Below are 27,960 nucleotides of genomic sequence, written 5' to 3'. Positions count from 1 at the left end.
AATATGCCCAAGTTTACTTCCATTATAGACCAAGATCTGATTCGGGGAAAGGACAGGGGCGTTGTAATCTTCCTACATGGCGCGCGCCAGGAGTGGGCAATACACCGACTAACGAGGCGAAAGCTTCAATTCGTCCCTTAATGAAATGTTCTGCCTGGCAAATATCTGGGATTGCATTCCACTGCTTGATGAAGCCGATATATTCCTTTCTCGACGAGAAAAGACTGACCTTAAGAGACATGCTCTCGTCACTCTGTTTCTTCGGTAAGTTTAAGCTTCCCTAAAACTATGTTAGCTTCTGCTGACGCGTCTCATAAGAGTTCTCGAATATTACAATGGTATCCTGTTTCTGACGACAGATAGAGTCGGTACATTAGATGAGGCTTTCAAGTTACGCGTTCACTTGTCTCTATGGTGACCGGCTCTATACCGTTCCTGGGCCTGGAATAAAATGCAACTGGACCTCGGCTGAGAAAATCAAGGAGCAGCGTGCCAGTTCCAACCCCACCGGACACGACAGGTTGGTCATCTACAAGAGCGAGATTGCAACTTCACCGAGAACTGGGACAGATACGCCGCCAAAAATGGCCAGGGGCAGTATAATGGCTGGCAGATCCCGAGTTCTGACCAAATTGCGGCGTCTCTTGCATGGTATGAAAACAAGTCGGACGATACACCCGGAGCGGAGTCTCTGCCGCCCATACTACGGGAACCCTATTTCAAAACGGCGGAGAGGCCCATGTCCTTATATATATATCCGTGGCGGCGTACCGCAGCGATTAGTACGACAAGATTTTTCAAGCCAATTTGAGTTCGACCGGTATGTAAATGCATATTTATAGGGGTTAGCCACAACAAGCAGCTAGACACCGCCACAAATGCTTGGCTATACTACTGACAATCATGTCCACATTTGGCGCGGGATTCGGTCTGGGTCTTGCCGATTGGCGGTGGATTTGGTACCGAGCCGCTAGCTCGGCGTTGTACTCATCTTGTCCTCTAAGCCCGGGGTGGTAGCGGGCGTCCTCTCTCCGCATTTCTCGGACGAATAGCCCCAAACATATGTAGTCTCCGCCGCGACCTGAGGAAATGGACCGCCTAGACCACTAGCTGGCGAGGCAAAGTGGTAAAAGTCCAGTCTATTCCTGCTCGTGAATGAATATATATCTATATCCATCCTGAACATCTCCAGTACCGAAATGATTGGCAGCTCTTGTGGTATAATTGCGCGTTAACTTGACTTAACTTGACTTGACATTGCATCTACTGTCCCACTGTAACCATGGTCCAGTTCAGCTTCAATGCCACCCTATCCGGGCTCGCCGCGCTGCTTCCACTGACAGCAAGTGCCGCTTCCTTCCAGCGTGTCGACGAATCCTTCGGACCCAACCCAACCAACGCAGGTTTCTACATCTACGTTCCCGATGTCCTCGCTCCCAGTCCGCCGATTCTTGTAAATCCCCATTGGTGCCACGGCGATGCCAATGCGACTTACACGGGGTCCCAATACGCCACGTTGGCCAGCCAATACGGCTTCATTGTCATTTATCCGGATAGCCCCAACACGGTGGACAAGTGCTGGGACGTCTCGTCCAATGACACCTTGACCCATGACGCGGGGGGCGACAGTCTTGGCATCACCAGCATGGTGCGCTGGACCCTTGCCAAGTACAACGGCGATGCGGGTCGTGTCTTCGTCACGGGAATCTCCTCGGGAGCCATGATGACTAACGTCCTCATCGGTGCGTACCCAGACATGTTCGCTGCGGGGTCGGCCTTCGCGGGCGTGGCGTTTGGGTGTTTTGCAGGCGACGGCTTCGATGTCTGGAGTGACGCCTGCGCTACAGGTCAAGTGACGCACTCGGGGGCCGAATGGGCTGCTATCGTGAAAGCCGCATACCCGGGGTATACGGGGTGGCGGCCTAAGATGCAGGTTTCTCATGGCACGGTGGATGAGGTGCTTAATTATACGAATTTTGGGGAGGAGGTCAAGGAGTGGACAGCGGTATTGGGGCTGAGTGACAAACCAACCAGCGTTTTTCTCGATACGCCCGTGGCAAATTGGACGAAGTCGGTGTATGGAGATAATGACTGGTTCGAAGCGTACAGTGCGGCGGGGACGACGCATAATATTCAGAACCAGGAAGCCATGGTTATGCAGTGGTTTGATCTTGCGTGCACGGGGAATAGGTGCTTCAGGTGGGGAAAAGGGTCGCCAAATGGATCTAACGGGACTACGAATGGGCTGGCTTCGAGGGCAGGAATGTCTTCCGGTGCCACTCGGAGGTCACTACGAGGGTCGAGCCCGCGGTCGTTGCGGGTATCATCGTTGTTGCAACGACAATAAAAGTCTTGACTTCAAAGGCGATACCACGGGAGACTCTGCCTAGTATAATAGTGTCTAATCTTACTCCTTGGGAATAGGGGCCTGTTATGCGGGTGGCTGTGGCAACGCACAATGCAAATACAGAATGTGATAATTGAAGCTACTCGGGGAATATCGATATGGGACACAGAGTTAAGCGGTTATAAGAGAAAATAGGCATTGAACCCTAAAGTATGTTAGTTTGAGGGAAGATTCTGTTACGCCCTGTTAGATAAAAGACAGTACTGTTTCAGAAGGATAGAATGTGACTGTTTAAGTCGAGCTTTAGAAGCACAAATAAGTTTGCAAAGCACACTATGTTATAGCTTCGCAGGCATTTTTCCAGTAACACCAATCGTATACTGCAGGCTAGGGTATATTCCACGTTTGCTTAACCCTAAATTACGACAATTAAATCGGATAACATTGATATTACTATGTTGCCCGATCCTTATACTTGTATCCCGACCAGTGTCGAGGTTCTGATACACTGTTACTGCATCGGCATGTTAGCGGCGTTTACATTAAATACGGACAGAGACAAGCACATACTCTCTATGCTAAAGAAATAGAAAGCTGCAGCAAACGTATACCGCTCTAGGCCATTCGCACTATTTGTGCTCCCGACATTATGTAATTTTACGTGACCCCTTAGTGCTGCTGGGGCGCTTACATCGAAGGAAGCTACACCCTGATTTTCATATGTTCTGCCTCCCCATCGAATGGGCCTCGACAATTAAAGAGATAATGGCATCGAGGTTCTTCATTCTCTAGGAAAACATACTTGAGACCTACCAGTGGGTCCTGATGTTCTGTATTCCTTTGATAGGGGGATGGTCTATCTAGGCCAGTTCGTGGTCATTGTGCCCCTTGCCACACAAATCGCAGGTCATGTTGGATTGTCTTTGCTATCTATCATGCTCCGATGAGGCCTGGGGTTCTTATCTCAATGTATATCCGGGGAAGCCGAAGAATACAAGTAGAGCTCACGGAAGCTTCTCCACATCTCAAGGACCCTCAAAACTCGAGATAATCGGTGCGTGCTGTTTGCTACCTTCTTGTCATAAATACACCCACTACGCCCCGGCATATTGTCTTCAGACAACTACCCAAGCTAATCACCATGATTCGTGTAAAAACAGACCACTCCTCGCAATATAATTCCCTCAGACTGTGCTCAATAACCGAGAACGGCGAACTCATAAACCCCCGACAACACTTCTCCACCGTTGCATCCATCGCCCAGGGACAGGAAAAGTGATCTCAGATCCGTCCAAATAAGGAAGAACTAATCCCAACTGCAAAAATGAAGACCATCACGGAAAGGCCGAGCTTCCAGGTCTCAGGCGACCAAACCAACTCCCGCAGGTCGGCACGGAAATGATCAATCCTCCTGTTCCAGTTTTCGAGGCGATCCCGCTCAGCAATGTGCTCGTCTCTCATGGCGTTGATCTTTCCGTACATAGTGTAGATGTTTTCTTTGAATTTGCGGTAACCCCCCTTCAACTTAGCGTCCTCCTTCGACATGGCTTTCATGGCCGACGTCATCCGATAATTCGCATTGTCGACAGCGTTCAGGTAAATATCGAGCGCTTCATCGTCCATTGAGTTCCCGCCAAATTTCCCTAAAGCTGAGACAGCCATGGCACCTATTTCTTTGCTGCTCTCCACTGATTCGTTGGCCTCGCTGTAGAATGCTAGGATCTTGTGGAACGAAGAACTCAAAGTCTCGAAATAGCCGGCAAGCTCGTCAATGGATGTTTGACTGATATACGGGAGCTCCATGGCGCTGTTAACAATTCTTTGGATATTTGACAGGTTGATGTCTGAAATCAACGAGTTGATGACGTCGAGATTGCCTTCTACAGCAGTCTGAAACTGTTTTAACACTTCAAATCTCTCTTGCGTTTTCTACGGGTTCCACTTGTCAGTATAGTGTTCTTAGAGGATTTTTGGCACGGCTTGCCTGGTGTAAAAGGGCTAAAGCCTGCTCGTCATCCAAGTCGTCATGCTGCGTTGAGGGTGCGCCCGTGGGGGCAGAGGGAGTTGCCAGGCACATCTACCTCATTGACTTAAGTTAGTTGCATCCAGACTTCCTTGTTTAAGTGGGTTCTGATTTGAGGTAGAAGGAATCTGGCGTAAATACCTTGAATGGCCCGATTGGGTGGAGATTTGATTTCCGCGTATTGTTTGGTGAGAGTCTGATTACAGCTCGAGGCCAAGGGAACTAGCATGGAGGAATGTCCGCACAGGGGAAGAAAAGTTTAACCATCTATCCCGTGAAATTCATAATCAAAAAAGAGAAAACTCGGTTGACTCTTGGACTTTTTTGGAAGTCCTTTGCATTAAGATACTAGCGCGTCACGCGTACCTGCCTTTCAATGAAGTGTTGATCCGCGGTTTCCCTCCTAAAGAATTCTAGCATAGCATCACAAAACATTTCTTTGCAGGTGATACTTTTCATCAACCAAAGTATTCATGTAATAGAAGTGATTATATCAAGTGTGTGAAGGTACTGACAAGCTCTACTACTACTATCATGGGAGACACAATCTCTAAGCAGTATTGTCACCTCAGGATTAATCAATGCTCTCTGCATTGATACGTCACCATATAAAGGATAATCCATACCCACTTAAGAAATAATCGCGAGTTTTCGCAGCAAAGAGAAATATCGCCCTGAAACAACCCATGACAACTTCCTTCCATGGCCCCATTGTTACAGTGCACACGGCAAGAGGATATTTGGCCAATGCTCTCGTGGAATCATTCTGTAAGGATATCAAATGTAACGATAAGAGCCCCTTAAATATTGGAAGAAAAGCCACTTGTGTCATGACATTCGGGTCCTATTTTTCAGAAAAGGGCCAAGCGTTTGGGTCTGTAATGGAAGACAAAAGCAGGAAGTTGGTCAACAGAACAGGCCATTATGCATTCCTATTTTTCCCCATTTCAATCGGACTCCGTAGGAGTCTTGTTGTACTCTATATTCTTGCCTTCATCTTGTGTCGAGACTACCTTCTCAGTACCAACAACTCGGATCGCGACTCTTGTCCAGATTGCCTAGAGGCTTGCCTGAACCATCTTAGATAATAGGCGCGCCGAACTGTTTGGGAAGCTGCAAGTCCAGATTTTGAAAGCTATCGTCGCCTCGAAGACGCACGTGGCACATATGGAGAGACAATTTAAACTGCAGCTGTTGGAGATATATCAAGAGCGGTGGGAACTGCTAATTTGTGGAGAAGGGGACAAGGGCATCGAACTTGGGGATCTCTTTCGTGAAGAGAACATACGGATCGTGGAAATATGAGGGAGGAAGAAGACAAGATAGCCCCAGAGGTTTGAAACCCCTCCTTAGGATACTAAATCAGGTGCTCATACGAGATCTGGAGATTCTGATAGAGTGGAGAAGATTTTGGCCTTGGACCGAATAACTAATTACCAATAAGTACTTGCCTATTACTACACAAGAAAAATGGTTCTTTTCGTACAGCATCGGACTTCTAACTTTTATCACTACGCAAATTATCATAATTTGACGTTCCATTATTTGATCCAACATCTCTTTCATGGAATTTCAATCTAGCCTTCATGCTGAAAGAACCGCAGTCAGACTGGCTGGACTTCTTTTTTGTTTAAAGCTCTTTGCAATATATAATACCATATGCGATACGTTTGGCTTCGAAGTGTGTATTGTTATTGATTTAGTGGAGTTGATATTGAACATGCCAAGTGCATATCATGTATTTTACAAGAGGAAGATGCTACCCCTGAGATATATGTGGCATGGTTAATGTGTTGAGATCATGGTAGATTATTTCGACTGCGTAGGAGAATATATTAGCTTCAGGACTAGTAGGTCAGGATTTCCACATACCATTATAAAGCTTCACTACTACCATGGACTATGTCCTTCTGGCTGGCAGATATGTAACGTTATATGGCCGTTTAAACCTTTTCCCTCTCCTTTTTGTACGGCTTCATTACCTAAGTAACTGAAATTCAACCGGAAAGGATTAAACTCGGATATCGCAGGTCTTTCGAATGACTTGCATACTCCAGTATGGCTTGAACCAATCTGGGTCATTCAGAGAGCTGTATAATTATGATGGTCATAGACAAGTAGTTCCTATGAATGTTTTCTTTGCAGGGACCATACTAGATGCGCATTAGGCGTTGGACAACTGAAAGGTGAACGTGTCGACTTCACTTGAAAGACTCGATAGAAACTGTGTCGTGCCAAGTACCAGAATCTAGCTTTCTATATACCTCAAGTAGTGGGCCTGCAACTCAACACTGCTGCACTCCCGGGTTTTCTCCACCATACCCAAGGTAGACGTAACGACAGCCCTCAACAAAGTCAAGCGAAAAAGAGCATCAAAAGAGAAAAAAATAAACTGATGGAACAAATCAAAAAGATTTGTACATCCCTCCAAATTTATTCTAGCTCTTCTGGTGTCACTCCCTAGATTATCCATTCTTGAATAATGTCAATCAAGAAATAAGTGTGTTGATCTCATCAGCTCATAGAAGGCGAAATGCTCGGGATAAATACCCGCGCAGCCATACTGGCTTTCCTAAAGGCCCTTATTTTCTCGTCTCCCTATCAAGTCGCTGCTCAGTCGTGCTCGAGGCGACTGCCCAGATTCACTTCATCCCCTTCTCATCCACATCCACATCCACAAGGATACGGCCCAGCCGCAACCGCCATTGCTAAACCTTGCAATCCAACAACGTCCCCAGTACAACTTTATCCAACTAACATCACAGGAAATTCAGTCGCCACGGACTGTCTCATTTTCACAATCATCAACCAGCACACAGGCGCCATCACTACACAACACCAGAGGAACGATGGAGCCCCGACGGAGGTCGAGTCAGATTATAATTCGGGAATATTGACGACTTCGGCTACTGCGGTCTTCGCCGGGCCGTCTGGGTGGGCAGGAATGGTGGCCATTAATGAGGCCGGTAACGAGATTACCGGATCCGACTCTCTCATTGAGGGTAGCTATAATAAGCTCCATGATGGCAACAAAGCACGTTCTGCCTTTGACGTGAGTTATGTGTGAGTGACGGAGTATTTCTTAGCTGGCTGAGCCCAGGTAACTGGACTGACATTCTTCCAGGGCTGGCTTTACATTGCCGATAACCTGCCATTGTGGCGGAGAGGTCCTGGCAGGATGCAGCCTCGATCTGTTTGAGTTGAATGAATGTCCTGTATGTCTGCCCGGGGTTTTTTCTTTTGGTTTTGTGATTTCGGCTGAAATGGAGCTATTCGATTGTCCAGGACGGCATGAATAACCTACCGGGGACGTGCCGAAACCCGAATAGGGGTAATGAGGATGCTCGCCAGGCTACCGAGTTCTTTAGACCTTGTGAGAACATCGCATATACATTTCCTCACGACGACCTGGCAACTATAGATGGCCATGAGGAGTGTTCAGATAGCATCACATGTTGCATTGGAACGGCGTGCCCGGCTCATCCGAAGCAGCCCAACGAAGGCGACGAGGACGATGACGAGGATGAGGACTGAGACAACACAGTTACAGTACGTGAGTTATATAGATCTGGGGTGTCGGCCAATCCGGGATTTACTGGGAAGGTTTGGCCTGGGGAGACGATGCCAAGTCGTTGGGGTTGTGGTTAGTTCAAAGCCCAAACCTAGAGCGGCAAGTACATATCTTCGAACTTGTGCAGACAATCTTGTGGTGGATGTAGAGAATTCAACCTTCGTCACACGATTCGGGGCCTAACAGTCAAAAGTTTGAGGGCGATGATAATAAAATGCCAGTGTATTTGCCAAATCATTCGCCAATTGAAGGTTGGTTGCTTGTGTTGAAGTCACGACACCTTGGCATTTTAATGGACATTGATGGATTAGCAAAGCGACAAGGGATTTCGACTTGGATGGAATTGATCATGGATCGTTATTCCACGCGTACGAGACAATTGGTTTGATTGATTTGATTGATTCGTCAAATCAGTGTGGCTTACCCGGCGCTACACTAGCCACAAATGATATCATTGTGGTTTCCAACTAATCCCTCCAATTAAAGGTCTCTTTTAAAGCGTCCAAGGTCATAGCTATTTGAACTGCTGCAGCCTGGCCGCCTCGGTGATTTGGCGCAAACCGGTTCGTTCATCAACCCCAGATATGGCATAGCATCAGCCCACACCAAACTCACGACACCAATGTCATCCTCTCCGCCTCCAGTCGAAGCCCATGGGCCAGGTGTCAGCACTGACGATGTCGCCGCACCTGCAGCTCACGTACCCGACAACCGCAGCACCTCGAGAGCAGCATCACCTACCCCCGCCAAACAAAGCACCGAAAGCGCCGACTCCGCCAGGGATACGCATCGCTGCTTCATATGCCTGGGGGACGAACTGGAAGCTAGCATGCCCGACGACTGGTCGACTCCCTGCAGCTGCTCCTTGGAAGGCCACCAGAGCTGCTTGCTCACTTGGGTTACCGATCTCGAGTCGCAAGGGAAAGAGTACAAATGCCCCGTCTGCAAGTCCAAAATCCACGTCGTGGACCGGTGGGACCCTGCCGTGCGACTGAGCGACCAGCTCCTCCGATACTGCTCGGGTCTATCGCCGATTATACTCTGTGGGTTCTTGGGCGGTGGTGTCTTCATTGCCAATGCCACCTATGGCATCCACGCCGTCGAAGTTTTCGCAGGACCGGGAGCTGCCAATGGATATATCCTCAATCAACCCGACAAGAATTCCGTTTGGGACGACCTGGGTCGGGGCCTTAGAACGGCTCTGCTGCCTCTCTTGGGAGGCATAGAAGGCGCACAGCACCGCCCACGGAACATGCCTACTTTGGACGCATTTCACTTTTTCACCGTATCACTCATCGCCCCGGCATTGATACTCAATCGCTTACACTTTGGTGAAATTGTATTTATACCTACGTCTTTACTGGTAGGCCCTCTTGCACTTGCCGCTCCGCTAAACCAGTACGGAAGTGCTAACCCACCTGACAGTACGCCATTTTCTTTGGAGATTACGATACGGATGCACTGACTTGGCCACCTCTACCCCATAAAGCTTTGGTTGCATTTCCCACAATCAGAGCACTCTACTTCCGTCTTTACCGACTGATCTCCGGACATCTGGACAAGAGGGTCGCAACTCTTTCAGCTGCACATAGGAACCTGCCAGGAGAGACGACCGAGGCCGAGCAGCTTGCCCCGAGACAGGACGTTGAACCGGAACCGGATGATGAAAACATAGTCGATATCCAAATAGACCTGCAGCTTGGCGCCCAAGTCGAACGCGAAAATGCGCCTCAGAACCCCCCGGCGAACGACCCGGCACCGGCACGACGAGATCCCACGAATGCGGTGAGTTCACTTACGAACTATCTGGCAGGTGCGCTGTTGTGGCCAACTGTGTCTTTTGGCATGGGAAGCCTGTTGCAAATGATGCTACCGAAGTCATGGGTCACGCGTTCTTCGGGCCCTGCCACTGGGCTTCTACAGGAAAGATGGGGAAGGAGTCTTGTTGGCGGTTGCTTGTTTGTGGTTATTAAGGACGCCTTTTACCTGTATGTACGATACAGACGAGGAATCAACAGACCTCACAGAAGGATCAAGAATGCGGACAGGAGGAATCGACCGGCTTGAGATTAGGATACATTGCGAAGGCGTTTGGATGATATGAACACGTGTGCAGCATTTGCGACCCAGGTGGCTAGCGAGCAGTGTCGTTGGGCTTGATACCATAGCATGAAAGCAGCGAGTAGAGGGTAATTTACTATTGCGTGCCAACAGAAAACCCAGCTTGCATCCAGCTTGCATCCAGCTTGTACTCAGTGATGCTGTCCGAAGGTCATATGAGATGGAAAACGCGGAAACTGGACGAGTCACAGGTTCTACCCAAATGCCTCAGAATGTCGAAGCGAGCAACGGGGCGAGAATGTGGTGCACGCGCATGTTATGACTTTTACCGAACGCTGCATACGTTGAAGCGGTCAACCGGCAGGTCAAAGCACTGCATGATGTGACTTCATCTGAAATGAGTTACCTTTGCATACCCCAATCGCGTTGAGCCGGGGTGGGTGTTGTTCGGTTGTGATTAATCAAAATTCTGGATCTGCGGGCCCAGGTGGGATCATACGTAGGTAAAGTCTCGTTACCGTTGGGGGGTATCTATCCATCCTCCACCACAGACCGGAGCACTTGTTAGTCTCCCCGGCGGAATATTGCATCAACCTTAAGAGTAGTAAGATCTGGCAGGGTCTCGCAGCTTTTCTGTTCGTTTGTGTTCCGCATTTGCAGTGCGCGGTCGGTGTTCGTTCAATCAAAATATCCCCGCCGCAGGAGCACCTCAGGACATTGGCATATTTTGCGTTACCGAAGGTCTGGGATCTCTCCAACCTCGAACGTAAAAGATCTTGTCCAACCATCCGCTGCCTTGGCCCGGGTGCATACCAAGTCGGGATTAAGCCGATCATTTGGGCCATGTCGGGTGGATGAATTGGATGCTCACCGGTCTCGTGAGATATCTACTGCCGTGGAACGAAAATGCGAAGATTCCACTGTTCGATCTCTCGGGTTGGCGACACGACTTGCACGTTCGCCTCACCGCCACATGTTCGTGGCATTTTTCATAGGGATTCCAGCCGCGTCTTGACTGAGCTTGAAGACCTCACCCGTCGTTGCCAGCCAGGCTGCCGCATGCCACCCGCTGCCAGGCCACCAGCGCATCGCCATCTGCAATCAAAGGTCGCGAGGACGTTACTGCTTTTACCGTGGGGCAATGTGCCAGCACTAGCTGATGCAACTGCAGCCCTGTGGTACTCAAGTGGCCCCTCGGGCAGAAAAAGGTTTGCAATTGCATTGAACCCAGTCGCCATCCTTGCCTGCCGTGCAGCCTCTGCTGCATCCTCCTCCGCCAATATTCAACAATATTGATTGGTACGGTGTCATGAACCACTCTTGACGACTATCTACTTCGTATACTCGCACGACTCACGAGGCGACCCCATGGCGATAAATATGGGCGAACCAGAACGGACTCTCAAGGTTTCCACAATCCACTCAATAACGCCGTCATCCCTACCGCGGAGGAGGCAATTGATAACAACTGCATTTGTAATACAGTTTTCTTGCATTTCCGTCATGGAACTGACTTGCAACACGACTGGTTCTGGCTCAGTAATTGATAGCCTTAAGGTTCATTTCAATATATGGGCCGCGTGGCGTGCTCCCGACGAATAGCATCGGACGGTTCCTGCGCCGGCTTAGGCTGTCAAAATGCAAGATCCAGGACAGGGCCCAGTATATGGACCCATGTCTTGGCGTACATTGGATAGAATGTACACTCGTTGACGCAAGGAGTTCAAGTGGAGTCTCCATGCATCTTCTCTGTCTGTTGGGTGGTAACCCCTTCACCGAGGCCAGGGTCGCATCGTATGTCCGAAACGGTGAGCAGAGCTTGATTAAGGAAGGATGGACGAGCATTTCATTGGCAATATCTTGACGTTGTTGGCTCGTTGCCGTGCGGCGCAGAACACCCCCGCTCCGGTTCCCGAAATCTGGAGATGGCTGGAGAAAACATGAACCAACAGCGCAGGAGCGCCTGCGTGCTGCACAACCGACCACGACAGGCCTAGTCAGAGCACTAGACTGGCCGATGTAAACGGTTGCGGTTGAAGTCACGTTGTTACCCGTGAAGAGGCGCATGCCGATCTTTCTGCGCAGTGTTGCCGTCAAAAGTGGCCCCCGCCCCTTCCCCCAGGTCCCCCGGTTCAGTGGTTCTAAAAGTAGGTTCTATCGCGGGTCATGTGGTGCTTTGCGCATTTTCACCTCAGACCACGCGCTCCGTGTTAAAGTGGTAAAAGTACTGAGCTGACTACCGCCAACGGCTCAAAATGAGGCTCTCTTCCCCGGTTTACCAAGCCTTGGTGACTCGTTTGCTGTTGCTCTAGAAACTGTTTCGTTCGCCTTGCCCAATGCTTACGCCAGGGCTGAGTCAACACGTGGTCGCCATACACAAACCCGAGCGCCTCTCATCGCCCAATATCAACGACATAGCCACGTGCAGCCCAGGTCAGACACCCATAACACCAATCTTCAACCCGTTGACGGCGGGCATTGGCGGCGGCGGCGGCGGGGGATAATCGCCATTTCGAATAATCGCATCGGGTTTTCTATTTGCTCGCAGCGGACTTGCTAAATAAAGATATGAGCTCGTGTTGATACACAAAAGCACCAAGTAAGTGAGGCCGCATCAAACTCTGTTTGTCATTCGCACCTGCGTTTGGTCGACAAACCGGGCCAACTCTGTCCACGTCATCCCAAGACGTCTTACTCTCTCAGGTCCCCTTCCTGATTCCTGTGAACCATCATGCCTGAGCCTATTTTCGATCTCAGAAGGTGCGGTGCAGCAGTGGTGTCTTGCGGTATTCGCCACAAATGTCAACCTCCACACCACCCACCTCGTTGTTGTCCACCGCCCCTGCCTACTATCGCTGTCTTCTGACGAAGTTAGGCAACCGCTCTGCCCAAACGCCCTGTAGTTGCGTCTTCTGTTTATTGCCTGAACTCCTTCGCAACCACGTTTAGAAACCACCCACGCTCCACCCACGCTCTACGCATCCACATCTCAAATCCATTCTTCCCCTGGCCATTTCCCTTCCACTCCCTTGATCATCTTGGATCATCTAAATCTGACACCCAACAACCAGGACAAGTAACCCACCACGCTCGTTGTATCAAACCCGCTGGGAACTTACCGCGCCTAGGCCATAACGCGCTCCTGCAGCATTCACCGTTGCCGTCGTGGTTCGACTGATTTGTGGGGTGAAATCCCGTCATGAAGGAGTCCCGAGAGTGGCTGCTTGCCAATCTTCACTATGTCTACCCAGTAGTCATCTTCTTGTACTTCGCTGTAGCGTCAGCCGTAGCGGCCTGCACCCTGCAGACGTCATCCCCAGTCATCAAAACCAAGCATGGCCGGCCGAAGACCATCATTGGTCTGCTTTTGCTGCTCACGCTCTCCTACTTTGGCCAGCTCACGGCAAAGATTGTTGAGTACATGATCTTGCAATTGTGGCCCAAGCCGGACGTCATCGTGGGCTTGCTATCATGCATCCTGGTTTTTGGTATCGAGCAGACGTCATTGGGAGACGCCTCGACCACCGTCTGGTACCCATTCTACGGCTCTTGGCTTATTGCCCTAGCCTTTGACCCCGTCATCTTGGTCCTTGCCATCCTCGCTTCACCCGGAACTCAGCCTGAAGCTGCCAATGCCTTCTTGTGGGTAGACTGCGGCATCATCGTCGCTCGCTGCGTGATTCTGCTCACAACCATTCTGGCCTACTTCATTTGGCGAGACAGGACTCAGCTTCCGGGTAACGACAGCGAGCGAAGTCCCTTGATACCCAAGCCCGACCAGAGACCCAACAACGGTGATGCATCTACGGACAGTGGCTATGGGACCAACTCGGAAAGCAACACGGAAGCGACAAATTCGCCGAGCGACGCCGAGTCGCCTTGGGAACGTCAAGAACGCGAAGGTCGTGAGCAGATGGAAAAGCGTCTGAAAAGTGAGGGAAGCTGGATCGCGTATGCTAAGGGGTTCATGGTCTTCTTTCCCTACGTCTGGCCAGTCAAGAACCGCCGTCTGCAGATCCAAGCTGCTCTTGTGGCCGTTTGCCTGATCATCGGGAACGCCCTGAATGTTCTCATTCCGCGCCAGATGGGAATCGTCCTGGACACGCTCAATAAGCCTGCGGGCCGCAATCCTTGGGTGGAGGTCATGATCCTGGCAGGCCTGAAGCTAGCGTCCTCCGAGGCTGGTATCAACTTTGTTCGGCAACTGCTCTGGATCCCGGTGGAGTACCACTCGAGCGAATCCCTGGCCATTGCGGCTTACTCGCATGTCATGAATCTGTCCTCCGAATTTCATGACAACATGAGTTCTTCGGATCTGATCGTTGCCATCTCCAACGTCCAATCAGTTTCTAGCATGCTTGAATCGGTCTGCTTTCAAGCCTTGCCGATGCTGATTGATCTCGTCGTGGCCTTCATCTACCTATCCGCCACATTTGGCCCATATGAGGGTTTCATCACCGTTGCCACTGGCATGGCCTTCATCCACGTAGCGACGTGGATGATTGCACGTGTCAAGGATAAGAGGAAGACCATGGTCAAAACGCGAGTTGCCCCCCCCCCTGTCCCACTTGTCTTTTCTTGGCACTTTGTGAAAAGCTCGTTGTCGATCTCGTGCTGATGAATTGCAATAGTTTCTTTGAAGAGCACTATCGTCGACAAGCAGGTATTCAAGGATGGCTCACTGTTAGTGCATTCAACCAAATCCCTTACGAGGAGGAGCGATATGAAGTTGCTGCCAAGGCCAAGAATTCGTCGATGAAGAACTTGTACTATGGTTATCTGGCTGGCCATGCTTTCCAGTATCTCATCCTCCTGTGCGGCTTGATCGCTGGTGCGTTCTTGGCTGTTTACCAGGTTATTCAACAGGAGCGAACCGCAGGTGATTTTGCCATGCTCCTGGCTTACTGGGGACAACTCACATCACCACTCCGCTTCTTTGCGAGCCTAGGAAAGAGCATCAGCCAGGAGTTGGTGTACGCTGAGCGTCTCCTCGATGTCATGTTGACAAAGCCGACGGTCGTCGACAAGCCAAACGCGAAACCACTGGAACTCAAAGGGGGTAGAGTCGAGTTCCGCAACGTCAACTTCAGTTACGACAAGAAGCAGGACATCTTGAAGGGCGTGAAGTTGTCGGTGCCTGTGGGTAAGACGGTTGCATTTGTCGGTGCCACGGGAGCGGGTAAATCGACCATTCTTAAGCTCCTGGACCGTTTCTACGATGTAAAGGGTGGATCAATCCAGATCGATGGGCAAGATATCCGTGACGTGCAACTGTCGAGTCTCCGTCAAAGTATCGGCATCGTTCCTCAGTCGCCAATTCTCTTCGATGATACCATCATGAACAACATCCGCTACGCTCGACTCACTGCATCGGATGAGGAGATATATGCCGCCTGCAAAGCTGCCGCTATCCATGAGCATATCATGGGTTTCAGCGAGGGTTACAAGACCCGGGTTGGTGAACGCGGGGTGTAGGTCATCTTGGAACCCCTGAATTGCTTTTTTCTTGTACTGATAACCACACAGCAAAGTCTCCGGTGGCGAATTGCAGCGCATTGCGATTGCACGCGCTATCTTGAAGCGCCCTGATATTGTTCTCCTTGACGAGGCAACGAGCTCCGTCGACACGGAGACGGAGCAGAAGATTCAGGATGGACTCCGTATTTTGTGTGAGGGGAGAACAACGTTCATCGTTGCGTGAGTTTCTTCCATCTTCTCTACTCTCGCAACACGACCGATGCTAATGATGAGATAGACACCGTCTGTCGACCGTCATGAATGCCGACATTATTTTCGTTGTTTCCGGTGGTGAAGTTGTGGAGCAAGGCAGCCATGAGGATCTTCTGAAGAAGAAGGGTAAATACTCAGAGCTTTGGTCAAAGCAGATCTTTGTGAAGCCTAAGGAGTCTCAGCAAGATCAGGAGGTCGAACAAGCGCCGCAAACCGAATCTCAGCAGCAACAGTCGGAAGGTACTAACGAAGGGCAACCCGCCAACCTGCCATCAACGGCATCGACAACGAATGGCAATCGTCGCCAAAACTCGACCCCGAAATTGGATACTAACATGGCAAGCAAGGCCAATGATGAGGCTGTGAAGACTCCCAGTGGGCACACGAAAGAGGTAGATCAGTCGAAAGATCGTTCTTGATTTTTTGACTGATACTAACCTCTTTCGCAGGGTTCGAAGCTGAATCCTGGTGCACCTGAGTTCACGCCTCGATCAACAGCTGCGCCAAAAATCGCCAATGACTCCCCAACCCGAAGCGACTGGGCGGATGATGTGGAGGCCCATGTTGCTTCTCAGCAAGCAGCACCCAAGGTCGAGGTCGCCCCCGCTACTCCGTCTCCCAAACAACTGCTCTACAATGTCGAGGAAAACATCAAGCCGGCTGCGAAGAGCCCCGACGTACAGACAGCCTCCATCTACCGACATCATGAACCCACGGATGCCACGCGCTCAGTCTCGGATCCCATGTCTCATCAGCTCTCAACACCCTCTACGCCGACTCCCACCAAGAGCGAGCCTGCTCGGCCCAGAGAACCACTTGGCCCGACATCGAATCCCGTCAGTGGGCGCCCACCAAAGTCTAACAACCCTACTACATCCGAACACCCTGTTCAATCCCGAGGCGGGCGCCGAAGCTCTCGCGGTCGTCGTGGCGGCTTCCGTGGTGCAGGTCAGCCTCATGGAAGACGTGGGGGCCGCAACGCTCCTAATCCACAAACTACGGCGGCCACGCAATCACACTCCACAGCGAAGTGAAGGCATATCCATTTTCTCGGTCGGAAGCAAACATCGAGTTTCTCCTTCTTTTGCGACTCATTTTCGACTCCTATTCTTTGTGCATAGCTAGGGACAGGTCCACGATATTTGTAAAATGCGAGAGCGACCCGGATCATCAGACACGGCGTTTCAATACACGAAGGGTGTTCAGAGAAAAGCATATGATTTCTTTGATTTTTGGTAACACCATTTTACACGATGACTTTCACATGATACTATGGACAGGGGCGAGGAGTAAATAGGTTAGATTGATGGTTAGAGAAGCTTTGGAGTTGGACTTCCAGGGAATAGAGTATCGATTTTTACTGTTTGGCCCATGCGATCGGCTTTATATCGTTCTTGACTCGGGGCAAATCCCAGAATACATATGGTTCAGTGTTCTGCAGCTCGTGATTTATGGACGCCGGACCCTGCCACGTTGACTCAAGTCACCAAATCGACATAAGCAAATTGTCATAATCCTTTTAGTCGGGTAAGCCGTACTATAGGATGACCTCCGTAGACGTCGCCCAACTCATGCAGATTGTGAGCATTACTCTTCCTTCCACGTCTGCAGCAAAAACAAGCTCTTGTTCGCTAGCTGGCCTCTACATAGTCGCACTCAACATTTCCCTTTAAACCCACAAGGGGTCTCTCATTGGATTTTATCAAGATCTGTAACCCAATCTTGAATGCCCAATATTTCCTCTTCGATCAGTTTCACTCCAAAGAAATTGTCGAACGCAGCTACTTGCTCCGATTCAGTCTTGAAAACAGCCAGAACCTCCGTCTTGGCACCCAGATTCTCTTTGACATCCCGCCTGCCAACATGCGCTTCCATAGATTTCCTGTTTGCCCAACGCCTCTTTACTTTCATCATGCCCTTTTCCTCCCTTGCCCACCTCCTTCGCCCTGCGCAAGAACTTCATCAACAGCACCGTATACGTCTGCCAGTTCCGGGGACGCGACCCAGTCCACCAATCCACCACATCCCAGTCTATAGGCATGAACTCGAGTTCCAGAAAACAACAGAAGGAGTTCCATTTCTCGACACCACCGTTGCGGTACTGGTAAATCTACAACTTGCTCTCCTCGCCGCAGTGCGTCTGCGTCGGAATCCAGTCCCTTACCAGCCGGGTTTCCTGGCTGCCAAGATTCCGGCGCACGAGTCCCGACCGAGAGGCATGGGTATGGTGGCGCCATCACCACCGAAGACGACATCGACGTAGTATTGATCTCCCGAAGGGGTTAGGGTTATGATATTGACGATGTGGATCCATCCCAGAAAATCGCCGCCGGTGACATCGTGGAAGTCTCGCGCAGGATGTGGATGTAGAAGAGGGCGACTTCCATGCAGTAGCCGCGGCGGCGGCACTTGTCGAGGACGATTTTCTGGAAGATTTGTTTGGGTTGACTCGATCTAACTGTCCAAAGACGGCTGAGAAATTGAGCAATGGGAAGCTAGCTACCTGCTATTAGAAGGGCAAGTACACATATGACGCATGCCTGTATACCTGCTCATGATGCGCTGCAAGATGGTAACTCGTTGCATAAATCTGAATGAGACTGACTTCCCCTGAATATGGGAAATGAACAACGCTACCCTGGAGCCAAATTCTGCCCTAAATCGCTACTTCACCGCCTATGTGGGAGGCGGGGGAAATGATGCCCTGTCGCAAGTGTTACAATGCCTGGCGGTTTAGAGACAAGACCACTAAGCCGAAGATTCCAGAACCTCCTGGAGAATCTACCACATCAAAGTCGTGTCACTCCTAGAACTCTTGACCAACTTTACACCTACGATCTCTCTCGTGCTCTTCGCCGACAACAGCTGAATTCTCAGTCAGCAAAAGCACAAGATGGTGAGCTCTCTTTGATTAATGTGGTGGCATTCGCGAGGTACTGACAACACAGGCGACCACATCAAAGCAGCGTCTTGCGCTCGCAATCTGCGACTTCCTCTCCACATCGGTGGAAGATGGCACATTGAGTGGTGACGACAAAGACTCTATCGATGTTGCCATCAACTGTATTGCCGAGTCCTTCAAGGTCGACCCCACCTCGCCGGCTGCCATAAAGGAAGCCATTGGCTCCCAGAGCCTCCTCAAAATCTACAGCGTCTACGAGAAGATGCAGGGCTCCCCTAAGTCAGCCGCCTCTCCCAGCATCCCCACCGCCGCGCCCGGTGCCAGCAGTGCAAGTGCCCCCAGCGATGCCGACAAGAAGAAAGCCGAGGAGCTGAAGGGCCAGGGCAACCGCGCCATGGCCGCCAAGGACTACCACAAAGCCATCGAACAGTACACAGAAGCTCTCGCGCTCAACCCTGGCAACGCCATCTTCCTGTCGAACCGCGCAGCCGCCTACTCTGCAGCACGAGACCACGAGTCCGCCCGCGCCGATGCCGAGGCTGCCGTCAAGATCGACCCCAAGTACACGAAGGCCTGGTCACGTCTAGGACTCGCTCGCTTCGCTCTCGGTGACGCTAAGGGCAGCATGGATGCGTACAAGCAAGGAATCGACTACGAGGGCAACGGCGGTTCCGACGCCATGAAGAAAGGCTACGAGACGGCCAAGAAGCGCGTTGAGGAACTCGAGCTCGAAGAGGCGGACGCAAGCGAGCCGACTAGCCCTACTGCGCGCGGAGCCGGCGGAGCACCTGATCTGAGCAACTTGGCCAGCATGTTCGGTGGAGGAGGCGGCGGTGGCGGAGGCATGCCCGATCTCAGCAGCATCATGAGCAACCCCATGTTTGCCAGCATGGCGCAAAACCTTATGTCCAACCCGGACATGATGCAGAACTTGATGTCGAATCCGCGGCTGCGCGAGATGGCGAACAGCATAGGCGGTGGTGGCGGCATGCCCGATTTCGGCAGCCTGATGAACGACCCCAACATTGCCGACATGGCACGAAATATGATGGGTGGAGGAGCGCCAGGAGCCGGACGAGGAGCTGGAGGCCAAGGTGGTACGCAATAATACCGGGTCGACCTGACGAGGCGTTCATTCGAGGACGCGGGGAAGCGAACATGCGTTCCTGGGTTCAGATGGCTTAGATGTCACTATACATGTTTACGATGACTTGGGTAATAATACCAGTTTGTTCTGCTACAAAACGTCCGTGTTTTTGTGTTTTACGCTGCGATATCTTTGGGCACTGGCTACTTACTATTGGCTTTAGAAGCGGATGATGCTCAAGCCGCTACCTGATGTGGGAGTGTCAGCCGTACCCCGTTGAGGTCATGACGAAGAAGTTATGGCACTACAGAATGAGAACCATGGTACTGCTAAGGACAGAGCAAAATACACGTAAAGGAGCCATGGCTCCACAGAGCATGGTCCCCGCGCTACGATCGCACCACTTATATTTACGCGGACCGGCTAACTCTACAGTTTGTGATGTGGAGCTGTACGATAGTCTGTATAAGAAGTGGGATGGACGTTATTCGTAACGTGGGGTTTTCCATTTCGGGACGTGCAGAGAGTCATCCTGTCGACCAGGACTTTGATTCAGCATTAGATATCCAGCATCTACTTGAAATGACCTCACGGCATCGTCTTTTCAACCCATCTGAGATGTATTCGATTGCCCTCAGATGAACTATGCGTGTGTTCATATATTGATTCCAGATTAATCTATTTGAGCTCATCGCCAGATTCATCTATTAGGGCACAGCTATGGCTTCCACTCGAGCTCCCTTGACATCGACTCACAACCATTTATGATTCACGGTTGGTCCCATTGGTATGGCTTAGCATTAGTTGTTCTTTTTTCTAGTATATATTTAGCTTGATACAGTGTATGGACGCGTTCCGGCGCTCAGGTCGTGTTGTCTTCGACCATGATTGCGTACATCTATCTGTTCAGTCTTCACTCATTACATTAGTGGTGGGAAACTATTCCCAAGCTTGATCATCGCGCCAAACCAGCAGCGCAATGCTATCCGTCCATTATTTGAACATGCCGGCGAAGCCATCCTCAGGCCGGCTGCTGGTGGCTATTGCTGCGGCGCCGTTCCATTCCAGGCGGAATATGTGGTGTGCCATTTCCCATCATCATACGAAGAAGTGGAGCTTGTGCTGGACAGTACAGGGGCTGAAGTCGTCACGCTCAATGTGGGTATGGATGTGGTGGTGAGGATGGAGGAGGTTGAAGGCGTAGGTGTAATAAATTCAGTGGTTGAGGGAGTGGATTTTGTTGTATTAGCTGTGGTCGCGGGTTGCTCCGTGGTCGATAGCGAAGATGTCGTTGGACTGGACGTAGTGGTCGGCTCCTGTGTTGTGGGGGGCGTAGTTACCGGGCTTGCTGTGGTGATCACGTGCTCTGTAGTTGTCTCACGCTCTGTGGTTGTCGTGGTCGACATCTTGCTGGTTGTCACAGAGGTTGTTTGGGACGTAGAATGGGTGACCGTCATGGTGATCAAGGTAAGACTGATATCCACAATGGACACGGTCGAAACTGCATGCGCAGTCTTCGTGGCTGTTACTGTGTCCGTAACAGGCGGCGAAGTTTCGACAACCGTCTTCGTCGTCGGTGTTGGAGATATCACCACGGTTTCCACGACAGTCGTCCTCGAATTGCTGGAATCAGCGCCACTGCTACCGCCATCAATGGGCACAACCGAGTAGGTCGCCCTCGCTGCCACGGGCTCAGCAGCAGATGGTTTCCTCCATGTACGAAAGGGCAGAGCCGACGTAGGGGAGTACAGAGAAGATATCGCAAAAAATAGAGGGATGGGCAAGTTGGACCGCATCTTGATCATACAGGCAGGCAAACAGATGGATGACCTTGGAGATGAACCTGTCGAGTTTGATTTGGCGGTATTGATCGTCCAAATGAGTGGATGAGAAAGAGGAATGAGCACCTACTGTGGGGACGAGCTTTTATTGAAGGCATGGTGAATTAACGATATCGAGAGGTTGGGTTGTGGATTGTATGTCCAGCGTCAAGTATTCAAGTCGGATGGCTGGTTTGAGACACACGAGGCTAGCTAATTGGCCAGAAGCTTGCAAGCCCGCTCACCTGTCACCAGCCACCGGCTTCAAGATTTGGGGGTACCTTACGCTAGTCTCCCCCGCATTCCAGCTATCCATTGGATTTCAGAGTACCGGTAGTGCAGGTGGTGTGGTCCTCGAGGTTGGATGACAACGATCTGCAATAAAAAACTTTCTAGAAGCTCGTTCTTCTGAATATCTATTTCTGAATATTGCAGTTACTTGCAGCTGGCTGGGAGACCGAAGACTCTCTTGTCCGATTCGGGTAGCAGGCAAATCGGATCTTGGCAAAACCCACAGGAGAACCCCTGGAGGACCAGCACAGGGTCTGTAGCTGTGCTGCATGTGGCTGTAGTTGAGATCAGACAACCCACACAGTCAGTTGGGCAAAAATACCTACGGCGCACTCAGGTGGTTAGATGTCCATAGGAACTTTTTCGGCCACATCGGGCCTAGCGTCGATGCCGCTTTTCCTCAGGCTCGGCTCAGTCAATTATCAGGCACGTGCCCTGATCAGCTGGAGTCGAAGGAGATTATGTTATGAACAGTTATGCAGAGAAAACGGAGAACGAAACGGTTTGAGTGCAGCCCCGACCAATATAGCTTGCTTAACCGACATAATTGGACAGTACAGCTTCTGGCTTTGTCTAAATCCGTCCTTCTCTTATACAGTTCATATATAAAATGAATGATCTCAGGAATATTCACGAGATACTATAATGGAGATCATCGAAGGGGACTGGTAAATCAATTTAAGCTCAAAAACCTATGCGCTGGTGCTTTTACTGTTGAGCAACGTGTTTGAGAAACATGACCTAGAGGTGTTCACTCTGACTACAGCCATGTGTGGAATGGCACAATTCATAATAGTGGAAATGAAGATCAGATAAACTCCGGATTCCTCTCAGCGTCTCAAGCGGCCAAGTGAACTCTTTCCTTAAGAATCAAGAAATCATGCCTTAATGACTAGTCAGATAGCAATAAGCATATTTAAACATCTCCAGACCAGCGGCAGCGCCCAGTTCCAAAGCGCTTCCGACGGCTCACCGGATGGCCACACATTGATACCCCGGCCCTCTATATTAAATAAGTATAAAGTTCGGCTTTTCTGCTGCCGCACTCGAGTTATGGTGTCCTCTAAATACTGCCGTCGGCATTGCTCTTCTGACTAGTCTCCATTCTCTCGGAAATGGATCGTTACCCGAGGGCTTTGCGAGACGAGGCGAGAGGGTCCTGGCACGAATGTAGTTAACACCGCACTCGTGCTCGCCGGCCGTTCTTCCCCTTGTCTTGTGCTCGTAATTGTTAGCGTTTGCTGAGCTTACGGTCTTAGCTCCAATTGTTGCTCTTGAGTAGCTGCAGCTGCTAATGCTGACTCAGCTTGCTGTGGTGTAGGCTCCAGTTGTTGCTCTTGACTAGCTACAGCTGTTAATGCTAGCTGAGCTTGTTGTAGTCCTTGCTCTGTTTGTTAGTCTTGAGGAGCTGCAGCTTTTAATGCTAACTGAGCTTGTTGTGGTCGTTTCTCAGATGATGCAGCCCGTAGGCTTGGGCCTGTGAGTGCTTGCTGAACTTGCGCCACTCTTTGCTGAAATGGCCTTTTCCGAGGCCTTGCCTGCGGAGCAGCATCTTGTCGTTGCTGTTGGTCCCGCTCGCGTCCTTCGGGGTGTTTGCCCTCGCAATTGTCTTGTCTTGTTGTCGAGACCGCCGTGGTCGTTTCTGTTTACGCATGTTCTCCTGATAGTTTCGTCGTTGCTTTGCAGAAACCCAATTCGTCTTCTCAAACTGATGACACTTCTCGACGAGCCAGAATATGTCAATGGTATCGATGAGCTAAGGGAGATTGTGCAATTATGCGGCTCTTTCCTGACTATCCGAGAAGAGATTATCTACTTTGTACAGTAGTCGGCAAAAGACTTCCTTGACCCCAAGAAGAACGCTAACAGAATTTTCCCTGGTGGTATCGAGCTAAAATACTCTTCCATCTCTTCAAGATCGATCGAGGCTCTATCTAAGTGTATACGATTTGCGCGAGGAGGGCATATCTGTCGACCAAATCCAACGTCCGAATCCCGATCCGCTGGCCCCGTTCGATACTCCTGTGTATATTGGGTCGATCATCTCGATGATGGGGATTCTTCTGTGAACCCAAAATCCGGAGAAGTCTTCCAAGACAGTAGCGCAATCCAAAAGTTTCTAGAGCAAAGCTATACACATTGGCTAGAGTCTCTCGGTCTCCTTGGAGACATACCGAAAGGGGTCTCTTCTAAGTCCAAACTACCGCGTTTACTTGAGGTACGTATTTACTCGATATACCATTTTGAACTCTAATAGAGTCTAGGGTAAGGAGAGCGTAGTAGGGTTGGCTGAAGTAGTATATGATGCGTTACGATTTATTCAATCTCACAGTGTTGTGATCACGGGCAATCCACTCCAAGTATACGTGTCGGCCTGATCTTCAGCCCCAACCGGAGTGTAATTCGGAATTTATTTCGAGGGCAAGAACCGAAATGGATAATCAGAAAACTAAGAATGGAAGCCTGTTTACAGACGCTCGAGGGCCGTACTTCTTCGGTCTGGTCGGTGGCCTTCTCGCCGGACGGCCGGCTCGTGGCCTCGGCCTCGGACGACAACACCGTCAATATTTGGGCCGCAAACACGGGCGTGCCACAGAAAACTGTCAAGGTTGGTCTTACGTCAAAAAGTGTCTTGTTTGATAGTTGTAGCCAGTATGTCCTAACTGACGATAGTGCCATTGCTATTCACGGCGCACAAGAATCTGGTCTGATTAGTAATTTAACCAACTCACCCCCGCCGAAGCTGGATCACACTCCATGGACAGAGAATTCTCTGGCTGGCACCAGACTTCCGACCATCAACCTCATGTATATATCAGTCGACAGTGGCAGTCGGATGCGGTTCAGGTAAGATTAGCATGGTGCGTTTTCCCCGAGAGTAGATTCACGATTATGGCATTTCCTTGGAATCTTGATATACGTTGTGTATTCTATTCTTTCTTTCTAATACCTTGGTAAAGGAGAGTCCTAGGAGAGGAGTTGTATATATACTTATGATGTGATCTTTCTAATACCTGCGAACATATTCGACAATTGCGCTTAATCATATGATGATGCAATAGTCTCGTTTATTTTTGAATCATATGAGCTATAGCGAGGAACCGGGTGCTTTTTTTGAGACTAAAGTCACTAGCCGTTTCCACCCATAGAACGCAGCTCCAATGAATCATATTACCCATGCCAAATCGATATTATCTCACATATACCGCTGTTCAGGCCTGTTTTGTTTGTTGGCGCTGCACGATATGACCGTTTACCTCTTTACCCACGGCAATACCGAACTTGCTGACGAAAACTCCTATGCGATCGAACACCCAAGTAGAGACGATACGGTGGCGCTGTTTGCACACAAGTACTTTCTGCTTACAAATTATGGATGCGGAAGGACGAATGCGAAAGGAATGAATTCAATAAAAGCGTCGGTGGAATCCAAAAACACGTCAAGCCAGAAGTCATTAACGGAAATCGTCCGTAACAGCTTTTGCCATAACTAGAACTGGTTATCACGTTCAAATTAGTTGTGCATAAGTAATGTCTATGGCAGTTTTCCCTTTTTATGATGTGTTCATTGGCGGCCAAGCTCAGGCCAAACTCCGGCCCGGCTCAGGCTCAAAGTGGCGTGGCTCAGGTCCTGGTGTGGCACCCAGGTGGCCATGGACACTCTACTTCTCGGGTAGGATCATCAAGTTATGCCTAGTCTACAACACTAGAATATTCATTCGTGAATGATCAAAATTTATATTACGTCGAGCTATCTCATATTAGCATAACGCTAAACCATAAAAGGTTCACAGTAGATCCGCATACACAGTGACAGCCCTCAGCCTGTCATGGGTGCAGAGATTACTGGGTTCGGTTATTTTTCCATTTTTCATAGAGGCTGAGGCTGCCAGAGTCGTCAGATAGTTATAGCTCAATCCGACCCATGCCGACCTGGAAGGCTGCCCCGCACCTCTAACCGGATGCAGCAGCCGGCGCCCAGCCGTGGGTTCCCAGGCAATTTTTGGCCCTGGTTAGGTTGTTGATCATAGTCGCAAGGACCAACGTTTATTTGGTGAACCACGAAACGAATCATCGAGAATGACTAGTCACTCTCTGGAAGAGGTGAAACCCCAATCGAAGGATGCCGTGAATCGAATAGCTACGGGGTACAGAAGGATCACAGCTACCACCAGGACCTGCAAGTGGCCGTCTACCAGTTATTCGCAATCATGCTGCGCTCAGGTAGTGGTCTAGCGCTGATTCGTGGAGCAAGCTCTGGGCAAGCTCAAGGATGACGTTGTTTGCTGCTCCGCCACCAGCCTACGGCAGCTACGGGTGCCATGTTCTCACTTCAACCTTCTGGGCCCGCGACACAGCCTTTTTTGTGGCGGTTAGGTCCCCAACCAAAAACTCATAAATACAAGTAATGGTGGTGGCCAGATACGCCCAGTGTTCCTCGTCGCCCTTCTTTGAAAACGGCGCTTCCTCCTAGAACCAACGAATTTCAGCTTCCTGCGTCCAGCATACACCTCGACTTTTACAAACTACTACTAGCAATCGCCATCGTCGCATACACAGTCTCATGTCATATCAACAATATCCTGCCCATCAAGGGTACGGCGCACCGCCGGGTCCCCCACCTCCACAGAATGGTGGTCATTACTACCAGCCTCCCGGGCAATACAATGGAGGATATCAACAGTATGGATATCAACCTCCACCTCCTCAACATAGCCCGTATCCGCCCCAAGGCAGCCCGTACCCTCCCCAGGGGAGCCCGTATCCTCCTCAACAAGGCAACTACCCACCTCCCAACCAACATTACCCTCCCCAGCAATACAATGCACCACCACCACCACCACAAAATGGCTACGGAGCTCCTCCGGGTCCTCCTCCAGGTCCATATGGTGCACCCCCGCCCCCATCAGGTCAATACGGTGTCCCCCCTGCGGGACCGCCCCAGAGTTACGCAAACCCTCCTCCGCAACACTACGGTCCACCGACCCCGCCGTCGTTAGGATACGGACCACCTCAGATGATACAATGGGACGCGAAGCCAGATGCGCAAGCCCTACGAAGCGCGATGAAGGGGCTTGGAACAGATGAAAAGGCACTGATCCGAGCTCTATCAACTAAGGATCCTCTGCAGATCGAGGAGCTCAAATCCGCATACTTCCGTACTTTCAGCCGTAGTCTAGAAAAGGACGTTATTTCGGAGACGGGAGGGTGGTTTGAAAAGGGTCTCGTCGCTATAATTCAAGGACCTCTGCTCCACGACTGTCACTTGCTCTACTCGGCCATGGATGGGCCGGGAACAAAGGAGAAGGTCCTCAACGACGTTCTACTTGGCCGCAGCAATGCAGACCTGCATGCCATCAAGAGTAAATACCGTTCCACGTTCGGCAAAAAGCTCGAGGACGCCGTCAGGGGCGACCTGAGCATGAAGACGGAGCGCCACTTCATGATCGTGCTCGGCGCAAACCGCGCAGAGAACAACGCCCCGGTCGTGCCGCAGGACATTGACCGAGACGTCATGGATTTGTATCGCGCGACCGAGGGCAAAGTCGGCACCGACGAGATGATGGTCTGCTCCATACTAAGCACCCGCAACGATAATCAGATACGCGCTATTAACAATGCATACTTTTCCAAGTTCCAGAAAAAGCTGGAAAGAGTGATCCGCAACGTAAGCCATTCCCCGAAGTCATTCCTCCCAAACCCAAATTTCTTTCCACAGCGCACCTACGGATACTGATTCTTAAAAACAGGAGTTCAGCGGTCACATGGAAGCAGCGCTGCTATACCAACTCCACCATGCGGTAGATAAGTATATGCACGCAGCCGATTTACTCGAGGACGCGATGGCGGGTCTCGGTACTAAGGACCACCTTCTTATTAGCCGCGTGGTGCGATATCACTGGAACCGCGTCGAGATGGCCAATATCAAGGGTGCGTATCAGCAAAAGTACAAGAGGAGCTTGTCTAGCCGTATCAAGGGCGAGACGAGAGGTGATTATGAAAGGCTCATGGTTGCTTGTATCGGAGACTAAGAGAGAGCAACGGAAGATATTCGGCGGATGAGGGGTGTACTCGGCGGTCGGGTAGGGGCGTTAACGGGCTGCATATCTGGGGTGGGCGGGGGTGTA

General features: G+C 50.5%; 12 protein-coding genes across 12 annotated transcripts; 10 read left to right on the top strand and 2 right to left on the bottom strand.

Annotated features, from left to right (window-relative positions):
- Positions 1–130: 130 nt before the first annotated feature.
- On the top strand, positions 131–418 carry BCR38DRAFT_346458 (uncharacterized protein; the record flags this gene model as incomplete). The annotated part of the gene is made up of 2 exons (XM_040856257.1): positions 131–264; positions 319–418. Coding segments are annotated over 2 exons (234 nt in total), but the record flags the coding sequence as incomplete, so codon positions are not given.
- Positions 419–1,117: 699 nt separating this feature from the next.
- On the top strand, positions 1,118–2,591 carry BCR38DRAFT_438246 (Alpha/Beta hydrolase protein). The gene has a single exon (XM_040860573.1). The coding sequence runs from the start codon at positions 1,283–1,285 to the stop codon at positions 2,345–2,347; it is 1,065 nt and encodes a 354-aa protein (XP_040714191.1). The 5' UTR covers positions 1,118–1,282; the 3' UTR covers positions 2,348–2,591.
- A 1,037-nt stretch (positions 2,592–3,628) lies between these two features.
- BCR38DRAFT_410778 (uncharacterized protein) lies at positions 3,629–4,150 on the bottom strand (the record flags this gene model as incomplete). The annotated part of the gene is made up of 1 exon (XM_040858507.1): positions 3,629–4,150. One exon carries the CDS (start codon positions 4,148–4,150, stop codon positions 3,629–3,631), a length of 522 nt encoding a protein of 173 aa, XP_040714190.1.
- Positions 4,151–7,140: 2,990 nt separating this feature from the next.
- On the top strand, positions 7,141–7,865 carry BCR38DRAFT_313602 (uncharacterized protein; the record flags this gene model as incomplete). Its single annotated transcript, XM_040854674.1, has 3 exons — positions 7,141–7,433; positions 7,495–7,585; positions 7,656–7,865. Coding segments are annotated over 3 exons (594 nt in total), but the record flags the coding sequence as incomplete, so codon positions are not given.
- Positions 7,866–8,563: 698 nt separating this feature from the next.
- On the top strand, positions 8,564–10,008 carry BCR38DRAFT_347117 (uncharacterized protein; the record flags this gene model as incomplete). The annotated part of the gene is made up of 2 exons (XM_040856314.1): positions 8,564–9,304; positions 9,367–10,008. The coding sequence occupies 2 exons, from the start codon at positions 8,564–8,566 to the stop codon at positions 10,006–10,008; spliced, it is 1,383 nt and encodes a 460-aa protein (XP_040714188.1).
- Positions 10,009–13,090: 3,082 nt separating this feature from the next.
- Positions 13,091–16,313, top strand: BCR38DRAFT_238250 (uncharacterized protein). The gene is made up of 4 exons (XM_040854369.1): positions 13,091–14,544; positions 14,634–15,473; positions 15,529–15,699; positions 15,758–16,313. The coding sequence occupies exons 1-4, from the start codon at positions 13,202–13,204 to the stop codon at positions 16,149–16,151; spliced, it is 2,748 nt and encodes a 915-aa protein (XP_040714187.1). The 5' UTR covers positions 13,091–13,201; the 3' UTR covers positions 16,152–16,313.
- A 1,003-nt stretch (positions 16,314–17,316) lies between these two features.
- On the top strand, positions 17,317–18,453 carry BCR38DRAFT_438236 (uncharacterized protein). Its single transcript, XM_040860572.1, has 2 exons — positions 17,317–18,235; positions 18,285–18,453. The coding sequence occupies exon 1, from the start codon at positions 17,459–17,461 to the stop codon at positions 17,993–17,995; it is 537 nt and encodes a 178-aa protein (XP_040714186.1). The 5' UTR covers positions 17,317–17,458; the 3' UTR covers positions 17,996–18,235; positions 18,285–18,453.
- Positions 18,302–19,742, top strand: BCR38DRAFT_458895 (uncharacterized protein; the record flags this gene model as incomplete). Its single annotated transcript, XM_040862224.1, has 2 exons — positions 18,302–18,304; positions 18,681–19,742. The coding sequence occupies 2 exons, from the start codon at positions 18,302–18,304 to the stop codon at positions 19,740–19,742; spliced, it is 1,065 nt and encodes a 354-aa protein (XP_040714185.1).
- A 754-nt stretch (positions 19,743–20,496) lies between these two features.
- On the bottom strand, positions 20,497–21,926 carry BCR38DRAFT_438233 (uncharacterized protein). The gene has a single exon (XM_040860571.1). It carries the CDS (start codon positions 21,524–21,526, stop codon positions 20,762–20,764), a length of 765 nt encoding a protein of 254 aa, XP_040714184.1. The 5' UTR covers positions 21,527–21,926; the 3' UTR covers positions 20,497–20,761.
- A 1,746-nt stretch (positions 21,927–23,672) lies between these two features.
- Positions 23,673–24,485, top strand: BCR38DRAFT_517760 (uncharacterized protein; the record flags this gene model as incomplete). Its single annotated transcript, XM_040865120.1, has 2 exons — positions 23,673–24,050; positions 24,097–24,485. Coding segments are annotated over 2 exons (492 nt in total), but the record flags the coding sequence as incomplete, so codon positions are not given.
- Positions 24,252–24,702, top strand: BCR38DRAFT_517756 (uncharacterized protein). The gene has a single exon (XM_040865119.1). The coding sequence runs from the start codon at positions 24,288–24,290 to the stop codon at positions 24,681–24,683; it is 396 nt and encodes a 131-aa protein (XP_040714182.1). The 5' UTR covers positions 24,252–24,287; the 3' UTR covers positions 24,684–24,702.
- Positions 24,703–26,232: 1,530 nt separating this feature from the next.
- BCR38DRAFT_238202 (uncharacterized protein) lies at positions 26,233–27,959 on the top strand. The gene is made up of 2 exons (XM_040854368.1): positions 26,233–27,500; positions 27,583–27,959. Exons 1-2 carry the CDS (start codon positions 26,397–26,399, stop codon positions 27,862–27,864), a joined length of 1,386 nt encoding a protein of 461 aa, XP_040714181.1. The 5' UTR covers positions 26,233–26,396; the 3' UTR covers positions 27,865–27,959.
- The last annotated feature ends 1 nt before the right edge of the window (position 27,960 follows it).

This window comes from Pseudomassariella vexata (genome assembly GCF_002105095.1).
Source record: "Pseudomassariella vexata strain CBS 129021 chromosome Unknown BCR38scaffold_9, whole genome shotgun sequence".
Taxonomy (NCBI): domain Eukaryota; kingdom Fungi; phylum Ascomycota; class Sordariomycetes; order Amphisphaeriales; family Pseudomassariaceae; genus Pseudomassariella; species Pseudomassariella vexata.
The sequence above is the reverse complement of the archived record's forward strand: the minus strand, read 5'-3'. Positions and strand labels throughout refer to the sequence as shown.

Coding starts and splice junctions, on each gene's coding strand:
- BCR38DRAFT_438236 (XM_040860572.1), top strand. CDS start 17,459: ATGCCCAATATTTCCTCTTCGATCAGTTTCACTCCAAAGAAATTGTCG.
- BCR38DRAFT_238202 (XM_040854368.1), top strand. CDS start 26,397: ATGTCATATCAACAATATCCTGCCCATCAAGGGTACGGCGCACCGCCG. Junction 27,501..27,582: donor TGGAAAGAGTGATCCGCAAC/GTAAGCCATTCC, acceptor TCTTAAAAACAG/GAGTTCAGCGGTCACATGGA.
- BCR38DRAFT_517756 (XM_040865119.1), top strand. CDS start 24,288: ATGGAAGCCTGTTTACAGACGCTCGAGGGCCGTACTTCTTCGGTCTGG.
- BCR38DRAFT_438233 (XM_040860571.1), bottom strand. CDS start 21,526: ATGATCAAGATGCGGTCCAACTTGCCCATCCCTCTATTTTTTGCGATA.
- BCR38DRAFT_438246 (XM_040860573.1), top strand. CDS start 1,283: ATGGTCCAGTTCAGCTTCAATGCCACCCTATCCGGGCTCGCCGCGCTG.
- BCR38DRAFT_238250 (XM_040854369.1), top strand. CDS start 13,202: ATGAAGGAGTCCCGAGAGTGGCTGCTTGCCAATCTTCACTATGTCTAC. Junction 15,474..15,528: donor CGGGTTGGTGAACGCGGGGT/GTAGGTCATCTT, acceptor ATAACCACACAG/CAAAGTCTCCGGTGGCGAAT. Junction 15,700..15,757: donor AGAACAACGTTCATCGTTGC/GTGAGTTTCTTC, acceptor ATGATGAGATAG/ACACCGTCTGTCGACCGTCA.